Source organism: Cynara cardunculus (assembly GCF_001531365.2).
Source record: "Cynara cardunculus var. scolymus isolate 2C chromosome LG 6, CcrdV1, whole genome shotgun sequence".
Classification (NCBI taxonomy): domain Eukaryota; kingdom Viridiplantae; phylum Streptophyta; class Magnoliopsida; order Asterales; family Asteraceae; genus Cynara; species Cynara cardunculus.
This window is the reverse complement of record NC_037533.1, coordinates 16,489,437-16,500,216: the sequence shown is the minus strand read 5'-3', so window position 1 is coordinate 16,500,216 and position 10,780 is coordinate 16,489,437. Positions and strand designations below refer to the sequence as shown.

The 10,780-nt window shown below is 36.1% G+C and overlaps 1 protein-coding gene across 2 annotated transcripts; it reads left to right on the top strand.

The window, feature by feature from the left end:
• Positions 1-2,689: 2,689 nt before the first annotated feature.
• Positions 2,690-10,310, top strand: LOC112513980 (grpE protein homolog 2, mitochondrial-like). Of its 2 annotated transcripts, none has more exons than XM_025120231.1 (6): positions 2,690-2,959; positions 5,080-5,322; positions 6,117-6,322; positions 7,331-7,498; positions 8,469-8,597; positions 9,931-10,310. In XM_025120231.1, the coding sequence occupies exons 2-6, from the start codon at positions 5,124-5,126 to the stop codon at positions 10,018-10,020; spliced, it is 792 nt and encodes a 263-aa protein (XP_024975999.1). In that variant the 5' UTR covers positions 2,690-2,959; positions 5,080-5,123; the 3' UTR covers positions 10,021-10,310. The 2 variants fall into 2 exon arrangements, with proteins under 2 accessions (XP_024975999.1, XP_024975997.1); XM_025120229.1 differs by having other exon boundaries at positions 5,109-5,322; positions 9,931-10,309.
• Positions 10,311-10,780: the final 470 nt, after the last annotated feature.

Genomic DNA, 10,780 nt, shown 5'->3' with positions numbered 1-10,780 from the left:
TATGGATTAACTTATCAAAAACAACTTATTACCGGTTTGGTACCGGTATAAGCACTTTTTTTTTTTTACCCAAACACTCCGTTTTAACTTATCTCCGGTACCAAACTGAAATAAGTCAATAAGTCACTTAAATAAGCTTATCCAAACACCCCCTTAATAAGAGGTTGTTTGTTTATTTATTAATAGTTTCATTAATAATTAACATCTGAATTGGTAAGAGGTGGATTTTGTTTGGCAAAAAAAATGTATGTCTTTTAATAGTTCTAAAATCATCTGAATGATTTTGTATCATGAATCTCTCTTAACCATTAAGAGCCCTAATTTCATTGTACACAATTACCAAACAATTATATTTCATTTTGCACTATATCATAAGATTCTCTTAATCATTCTGACCACTTGATCATTTTGCACCAAACCATTCTGCATTTGTCAAACAACCCCTAAGTAGCCGAATCAAGTAGTAGGTTAACCGAGTTGGGCTTGAAAAAAATAATACCAGACTCTTGATTAATCTTTTCATAGTAGGGCTCTAGCTTGAGCTCGGCTGATTTTTTGAGTTATTGAACTCGAGTTTGATGCTCGTTTATGGGTTCGAACTCGTGATCGATTCATTCATTTATCAGATTAAGCTCGATAACTTATATATTTTTGTGTGTATGATTGATGATTATATTAGCAGGTTTTACTTGTAAAAGTGTATGCTCGAATAACCTTGCTCGGCTTGAAATTTTTTTATCGAGATTTTCGAACGAGCTGAGTTGAACGTTAGTGTTATGATTCTTGGTTCAACTTGAAAAATTCAATCGAGTTTTCGGCTGAGTCGATTCGAACATCAGTGTTATGAAACTCAACTGTATAAATTAGATGAGTTATATCTTGTGTTTGAGATCGACTCGACCTCGAGTAGCTCGTCAAAATACTATGGTACATAGAGGGTTGTTTGTTTTTTCCGTTCATATTTCATGTTTTTGAAGTAAAAGAAAGAGACATGTCAATTGGTAAATGGACGGAATGATTTTGCCAAAATACAAGACGGGTCATGGATTAAATCCCGAGCTCGAAGCTGACCTCAGCCGATGAACCAGCCAAAAAATGTTCCATCACATTGGTGTTATTGGAGATGAGTTTCATGTGAGACCAGTTGAGGTTGTCGGTAATCAACTACTTGCCCAAATATAATCAATGTAATTTTTAAACAGAAGCTGCTGGAGTTGATTTTGCACTCAAGGGCCAGTATCCATCCAGCTTGAGGAAACCTTTGCATGCCTCCGTTACCTTTTGGGAGGCGGTTCTGTTGGTGCTTGAAACAATTCCCATTTTCTTTTCTACTGCAATTTTTAGATTATCTCCTTTATTTTTCTTTTCAACCCAATCACTCTTTTGATTTTGGATTTTTTTTATCAATACACTGTTTAATTTCCCTGTTAGCCCATAAGGATCGGACACCCATATGTCAGGACCATTTTTCATGTATAACAGTAAAAGCAAGACGTATAGGTGGATCGACTCATCAAATTCCCGTTGAAACAAAAACAAGACAAAAAAGGACAAAATCTTTAAGATATACCTATTATCCAAGAGGAATTCTTCCACCAAAGGGCCTTTGGCTTATCGGTTTTTGAGCCTATTGCCTTCTAGGAGGTCAATGGTTCAAACTTCACCAATGGTGAGGAGGGTGTGTGAGTTTATTTGTTGCATTTGTTATGTATAAAATATATTATATGCTTCAAAAAAGGAGGAATTATTCCGGTAGTATCGGCTATTTACCCCACTTCCCTCTCAGACTATTGTCATTCAACAACTACAAGATCAACAATTCCATAAGCTTGGACGTCTCGAGACTAAGATGAATGTATAAACCAATATTTTCATAGATTCAATCGTGATTTACAATTATGATTTTCAATATCGAAATATATAAATGTATTTTTTTTAAAGATTTCAAGTTTTAATTTTTAATTTTAGATTTTTTTTTGGGAGAATCCATTTTGTATGTTCTTAAAAAAGAAGACATATATAAAGAATACTGTGTTTGTTTAATTTAATTGATTCAATACAAAAAACTAATAGATAAATAAACGAAAGATCGTGTGAGAAGGAAAATTATGATGAGGAGTGTAAGAATAGATCTGAACCATTGATTACTTTATGAGGTGTTTGGGATTGCTTATTTGAAACAATTTATGTTTTTCTATAAAAACACTTATCAATTTATTGTAAGTCATAAGGGTTTAACTTTTTCAAAAACTTCTTATTACTGATTTGACACCGGTATAAGTTGTTTATGCAAAACTTAAAAGTGTTTATTACCGGTATCTCACTGGAATAAGTCAACAAGTTATTTTTTAAGCAATTCCAAACACCCCCTTAATCTCATATCCCCTCATAAACCATGCTTTAAAAGGGAATTGATATTAAGAGTTGTTTGTTTACTTCTTAATAGTTTATTAAGAAGCAACATTTGAATCATTAAGAGGTAAATCTTGTTTAGCATAAAAAGTCTGTCTCTTAATAGTTCTAAAACCCTTTGAATGATTTTGTATTTTGAGCTCCTTTAATCATTAAACATTCTAATTTTATCGTAAACAATACCAAACAATTATATTTTATTTTACACTTTTTATCATGAAAACCTATTGATTATTTTGACCAGTTAATTTCGCCATTGTTTAGGAGAGACGCCTATTCTCGAAGCCACTTTTCCGCGCTCTTTGTTCTTTCGTCTATCGTTCCGAAGCGAAGCCCTAAATCTCTTCCTCTATTGCACCACATCACTTTCCGATCAAATTTATTTTTCGCCTGAGAAATGGTCGCCGGCGGTATGATCTCCCGGATTTCAAGGACCGTTGTGAGTAGGTGCCAAGGTTCATTAATCTTCCGTGGTCGATGTGATGATCGGAACTTCATTCCAATCATTCGGAATTGTTTTCACTCTATTCATGGTTCTCAGGACAAGGTAATTACCAATGACTCGACCGTGGTTTAGAGTTCATACCATTTGTTATTCACTGTTCACTTCTAGGTTTTAAAATCGCCTAGGGTTTAACTAGGGTTTTACAGGTTGTTGACCGATTGTATATGAAGATTTCATGTTTTTTTTTTGTGTGCATATCATCGTGTAGGTTTTATCAGTTTTTTTAAATTGTAAATTGCGTTGGGTTTAACTAGGGTTTTACAGATAGTTATTGTATCTGACGATTTCATGTTTTTTTTTCTTTTTTTTGCATTTTGTAGGTTTTATCAGGGTTTTAGCAAGTAACTGACTGTATATGTAACACCGTATGTGTGTATCCTTAGTTAGGGGTGTTAATGAGCTCGAGCTTTTAACGAGCTACTCGAGCTCAAGCTTAATAATTATCAAGCTCGAGTCGATATTGAGGACACACTAAAACTCATTTAACTTGACGAGTGGAGCTCGTAAGAATCTTAGTATGCATTCCATATGCACTACATGATATAAAAGTAAAATGCCAAAAATATATTGATGGAATCCTTACATGTGTTGTGTCTTGCCACACCTTCTTTGCTAAGGGAGCTGCAAAATTGCAAATCCAAAGTAACTTTCTGGAATTTAGCATTTTGCCATGGAGTACAATAAAAAGGTTTTGAATTTGTTAACTGAATCTGGGATTGGTTAAACGACTTAATTTGCCAAGGAAGCTATCTCAAGTTGTTAACCAAAATATTTGCATTTGCAGAGGATTATACTTATTGACCTAAATTGAAAGAAGAGGGAGGGTAGGATGGATAAATAACCAAGTGGTTGTTTACTCGTTGTCCATTAAGTCCTGTATGGGTTAAGTTGTCTGTCTAGATAAATTTGTCGGTCTGAGGGACGGGAGACTGATAGGTTTGAGGGAGGCAAAGAGAGAGGGTTGGATTATTGATGTGGCATTTCTGGTATTACTTTGTTTGAGGTGGCTTAATGGGGACAAGTGAGGGGTCCTGGCTAGTGAGGTGGTTAAGTGAATAAACCGACCAGACGGTTAAGCTCATTATGCTGTAAGTGAACAGCAAATATAAGACCTCTTTGAAAGCATAATCATTTGTTTAGTTTGCAACTCTCTACAATATAAAATACATGCATAATTGCGATATTGTAACACTAAGGGGCTGTTTGGTTGGGTTTCCATCAAGTCCTGTATAGATAAAGCTGTCTGTATATTGGGAAGGTTTTTGTTTGGGAGGGATTTTCCATAGATGGAATGAGCATGTTTGGAAAAAACTTGGCTTTCTGCATAAAGCTCCCCTCTAGAAGCTTACTGAATAAGCCACTTTCTATATCATTAAGCCACTATCAAACAGTCATGTATAGCTGACTGAATAAGATGTGAGTCCCATTAAGCTCATTAAGCTCATTAAGCTGCTAACAGACAGGCTCTAATTCTTAGTTTATACCCTGCATCTAGATTACAGTTAATCTAGAGAAGATCATTTATCTTTTTCTTGTAAGTTGCAACATATTGGTATGTTTTAGATGGCTAAGCTCCTTTCAACTATACCTTAGATGCCTAAAAAATTTAAAGGGAGCGGGGAATGCGTTTGGTTTCATAAATGTTGATTGTAGTTGTAGCTAAAACTGTTGTGTGTTTTTGGTGATGGTGGATGGTTCGTAAGCCTCTTCATGTTTCTGGATTCAAATTATAACGACTTGAACATTGTTTGCCAGTTCCAATGGTGTATTTTTCAGGCCCCCTTGAACTGGATTCTTTTAAAGTATATAACATACGACAAATACTCGCACGCACCGCTCACTTTTATAATATATACTAAGAATACACACATTGTCATAGATACACTCAGTTACTTGCTAAAACCCTGATAAAACCTAAAAATGGATAAAAAGAAACATGAAATCGTCATATACAATCTACTATTTGTAAAACCGTAGCTAAATCTAAGGCGATTTAAAACCTAAAACAATTGATAAAATCTACATGATGATATGCACAAAAAGAAACGTGGAATTTTCATATACAATCGGTCGACCGCCTGTAAAACCCTTGACCTTTGGGAAGGATGGGATCTTACCGCTAACCCGGATGCCTCTCTTTCTTTTTGTTTGGTGGTGTGTAGGCATCTTAGACTTGTTTTCTGTTGCACAGGGGGTATCAGAGCAAATGGAATTACGTAATCCCATTATTAATTTATACACCGTTCAAAAATCTGGAATATCATCGTCTGCATCTCAACAGCCCAACGAAAATGGAACTTCCCGAAACGGAGGAGATTCTACAGATATTCCAAATGATGCAAAAGAAAGATCCGACGCTGGAAATCTGGATGAAACAGATGCCTCTGATAAGAAAGAAGAAGAAGGTTTGTTTTAGGAAATTCGGGTTAATTATGACTTTTCTCTTTACCAGGAGGATTACTAAGGGTCCGTTTGGTTTGTGGGATTTGATAGGATTTGGAATTGAATTCCATTCCGATCTTATGTTTGGTTTGAAGGAATGCTTGGATTTGAAATCCTGAAATCCCACAAACATGGGATTTAGAGATCCTACGGGCGTGGTTAGTATTTCGTCAGATTTGTTTGTAGCAACTTTTTAGAATATGTTAAAAACACTTGTTTTGTAATAATCAATTAATAAAAGGGTAATTTATTTATTTTTCTAATTTTTTATAAATTATTTATAAAGAATGGAATTCACTTCCAATCCATTCCAGATCCTACAAACCAAGCACACACCAAAGATTCCAAAATTCTTTCGATTCCAAATCCTATAGGGCGGGATTTGGAATTGAATTCCATTTCAATCCCATGTTTGGTTTAAAGGAAAGTCTGGAATTGAAATCCCAAAAGCATAGGATTGTGAAATCTCACGGGGTGGTTGGTATTTCACTGGATTTCGTAGGATATATATGTACTAATGTCTAAAAAATCTATTAAAAACACTTGTTTTGTAATAATCAACTAATAAAAAGGTAATTTAATTATTTTCATGTGTTTGTTTTTGTAAATTATTTATGAAGAATGGAATTCAGTTCCATTAGATTCCAAATTCCTACAAATCAAACACACCAAAGATTCCAAATTCTTCCACGAAATCCAAATCCCTCAAAAACATTTTGTCAAACCAAATGCCCCCTAATTGAATTTGATTTTTCAGAGTCAGGTTCAGATGAGGAAGACCTGCCGGTTCTTTCGGTGGATGATCTGATCAAACTTGTGGCTGAGAAAGAGGGACTACTTAAAACAAAGCACAAAGAGATTGAGAAAATGAAAGACAAAGTTCTTCGAACATATGCTGAAATGGAAAATGTAATGGAGAGGACAAAAAGAGAAGCAGATAACTCGAAGAAATTTGCAATACAGGTTGCCTGTTAGCCACTTAAAGTGCTTTGATTGTATTTCCTACTAGGGGTGCATAGTGGTTAAAGCGTGCCTCTGAGGCTCGTAAGGCTCAAGGTTTTGGGCTTTTTTGAAGTCGAGGCTAGGCGTATTTACGAGGCTCACTAAGGCCCTGTGCCTTGGTTGAGGCGCCTTGTAGGCCTAGGCGTGCCTCATAAAGATTTATTAAATACCAAATCAAACCCCAATATTAAATAAGTTTTCTCATCTTCATATCTTCTAGATTTCTTAAAAAATGAGTTATTAAATAGATGATATAAGTCAAAGTGTCAACTGTCAAGCCCTAATATCAAATACCAGTTCTTATAACTTCAAGCCTATTTCTCTGTAAATACCTAGACCTTAAAACTTCTCCCTCATGGCTCCCTCTTTAAACCCGACCCTTCTGCCTCTATCGAAGTACTGTTGGTTGCTACACTGGAGTACTCGTTACATATTTTAGTTGTGTATAACTGTGTGTGTGTGTGTGTATATATATATATACACTTTTTATAAGATGCACCTCAAACCTGCGCCTAGGCCGCGGGACCCCTTTGCGCCTAAGTGTGCCCAAGTACGCCTTGAATCTTTGACAACTTTGTAGGGGTGTAAATGAGCCAAGCCAAGTCGAGTAGAGTAGTAGGTTATTCGAGCTTGGCTCAAAAATATACTAGGCTTGAGCTCGAATAACTATTTCAAAGTAGGGCTCGAGCTCGAATATTTTTTGAATTATCGAGCTGGAGCTCATTGCTCGTTTAAGGGCTCGAACTCGCGATCTATTAACTCGTTTATTGGCTTGAGCTTGATAATTTTATATTTTTATTGTATGATTTATGAACATATGAGCATGATGAAGCTTGGTTTGTTAAGTTAAACAAGTTCTATTTTGTGTTCGAGATCAACTCGAGCACAAGTAGCTCGTTAAAAGCTCGAATTGTTTACACTCCTATTTCATACTATCATATTACTTTCTGACACATTCAAAACCTGCAGAATTTTGCAAAGAGCTTACTGGACGTTGCCGATAATCTTAGTAGAGCTTCTTCAGTTGTAAAAGAGAGTTTTGCTAAGATCGATACTTCCCAAGACAGTGCTGGAGCTGTCCCGCTTTTAAAAACCCTGCTGGAAGGTGTCGAGATGACTGAAAAACAACTAGCAGAGGTGAAACATTTTTTGTTTTGCGTTCGTTGCCTTGACTATCAATTTTCTTTGAAGTAAATAATATTTATGTGCGGCAAATACTCACACACACTTCTCTTCTTTGGTAAGGTTTGAACCCTTCTTCTGAGAGGTGGGCCATTCTGGTAACCCGGTCACCGGACCAATGACCCTTTGTTTTACATTGAATTATGTCAAATATCCAAGTTCAAAAATAATAAATAAAATAACGAAATTTTATGCCAATTAGAAATGAACAATAATGTGAAATATGTGAGTTCAAAAATAATGAGAAAATAAATGTTATGTCATTTATCAATTTTGATCTCAGTTTAACATACATTAAGGGGCCGTATACCAAATGCTTATCGGGATGAGTCATTGATCTTAGTTATCCTATAGGGTAAGATTCTTGGCCATCAAAATGGCATAGGAAGCAATAATCTTACCCGGTAAGCGCTAACCGAGTAAGAGTCATCACCCTCACTTATTGGTCCTTACTAGAGAGGCGCAAGTCCGGGATTTTGATCGGCTTTTGGGTTGAAAAAGGGCCCGATCAGGCTTTTTACGGCTTTTTTGGGCTTAACCGTACTTTTCCATGCCGGGTTTTTTTCGAGCTGGGCCTGCCTCCAAAGTCCAAAGTAATTTTGGCATTGGGCTTTAAGGCCCAACTCGGACTAGGCTTCGGGTTCCTAGGCCTGGGTTAATACGGATCTGGCTAGGGCCTATTTGTGCATCTCTAGTCCTTATCATGCCTTTTACCAGGTAAGATTCTCGGTCCTTGCCATGCTTACCTGGTTATCATTTGGTAAACGGACCCTAAATAACGGTTTTAGACAGAGGACAAAATTGGTAAGGAAGACATGATTGAGGGACAGAAAAGGCAAAGAAATTACGAAGGGACGAAAGTTGCAGGTGATCTTTGAGTCAAGGTGACAAAATGCACCTGGGCTAATGAAATTGGTGCTTTCAGGTTTTCAAGAAGTTTGGGGTGGAAAAATATGACCCCACAAATGAAGAATTCGATCCCGACCGGCATAACGCTGTATTTCAAGTACCAGATCCAACCAAGTCTCCTGATACCGTTGCGGTTGTGCTGAAGGTATGCGAACGGACTAACGTGTTATAATACATCTTTATATCTGCTTTTCACTCTCACTCATTTAAACAAAAAATGCAATTCGAAATCACAAGGTGTAAATGTTATAAGGTACTGTCTTCGTCTCATAACAAGTGTCCACAATAGAAATGACAGTTTTAGACATACATAATTATGACATTTTTTAGTTAACCAAATGACAACTTTACCCTTCAAAATTTATCTCTGGTCACAATTCTTAAATATTTGGGCATTGATTAAGGGTGGATATGAGAATTTAGTTATCTATTTCTGAAACTGGACACTTGTTATGGGAAAACATAAATAGAAATGTAGATACTTAATTGGGACGGAGTGGAGTATTTTACATCTTTATATCCACTTTGTAATTGTTACATTTTTTAATTAACTAAGGGACAATTTTACCCTTGATAATATAGAGATATTTTCACCATCTCATAATTAAGAATATAATAGGAAAGTAGATATTTACTTTTGAAAATGGACATTTATTTTGGGATGGAGGGAGTATTTATCAATATCAAAATAGAAATAGGGGTAAGTTCAAATGAGAAAAGTAAATAGTTTGAGAAACTAGGAACAAATTATTCATGCTTTATTCATGATGAATGTTGTGATAGATATTTATGATAAAAAATACATGAAATCATGCATTATGAAAATGTTTCCATATTCATGTGATTATTCAGGGATATTCATTATGAATGATGAATAATTTTACATTAAATGGAAGCAGACGACTTTTGAGGCCACTTAAGTCGTAGGCAAAGTCGCCCGGATCATGTATGATTTTGTACTTGATTCATATATGATTTTATACATCAACGATCTTTTTCTTGTTTTCTTAAATAGTTAGCGTTCTCGTTTGAACCTCCCAATATAAAAGCACACTCAAATCATCTATGAAAAACCTTACCCAGACAAAAAATCTTCCAAATCTAGAGGTTAATCCAAACTGACAACTTTATCCATACATGACTTAATGGAAAACCAACTAAACAGCTCCCAAGTATCCAAACTGGTTCAAATATCACTGCCATATCCACTAGAGGTGCACAAGACTTGGGCTTTTTTGGGCCTGAACCCAGGCTTTCCAAGTGCGTTCTCTGTAAGCAAACTAAAGGACCCCGGCTTCGGGTGAAAATAGGCCCGATCAGACATTTTCAGTCCCGAGCTTTTTTGAAAAAAAACTTGGCCTGATCGGGCTTTTAGGCCTGACTGGGCTTCGGGTTTTTCGTGCATCTCTAGTCTTGACATAATTTGAAAGTTGAAGCCGTTTCAAATAGTAGAAGTTTCTTTGGCGATGGTTTTGCAGGCGGGATACATGCTGCATGATCGAATTCTACGGCCAGCTGAAGTCGGTGTGACGATAGCTGTGGATGGTGACAAAGGATCCGAAACTTGATTTGGTGGTTTACCCAAAAGTTTTGATTGCAGGTTTGATCAATGGAATCATCAATTGTTTTGTTACTTGTAGCACAGTAGTATTGATGGGTCTTTACTTGTTAAAAAGAATCTCGAGTTAAAAGTGTTACAGGGGCGATTTGGATGTTGTGGCACAGCCAAGATACGTGCTACTACTAGTCGGGTGTAAAAGTGTCGAGCTTTTAACGACCTACTCGAGCTCGAGTCGATCTCAAACACAAAGTATAGCTCACTTAATTTAACGAGTCGAGCTCCATAACACCAGTTTTTGACTCAATTTGTTGGAAGTTCGATTAAAGTTTACAAGTCGCGTCTTGCCATTCGAGCGTACATTTTTCGAGCCAAAAAATTTATATGTTTACAAATTATATAATAAAAATATAAAAATCATCGAGTTTGAGCAAATAAACGAGATAACCGATCTCAAGTTCAAGCTCATAAATGAGCATTGAGCTCGAGATTAACGTTGAAAAATAATTCAAGCTCGAACCCAATTTTGGAAAAGTTAATCGAGCTTGAGCTTGATACTAATTACTCAAGCCGAGTTCAAATAACCTGTTACTCAAGCTCATTTATGCGGCTAGTTGTAGGTTCAGAAATCATAGATGAAAACTGAGCTTAACATCAACCAAAGGTTAAAAAGGTAAATTTATGGAATCCGGTAGAATTGGAATCGAATTAAAGTGAAATGAAATTGACATTGGAAATTGGAAATTGAATTGGAATCTCTTAACAAGTTG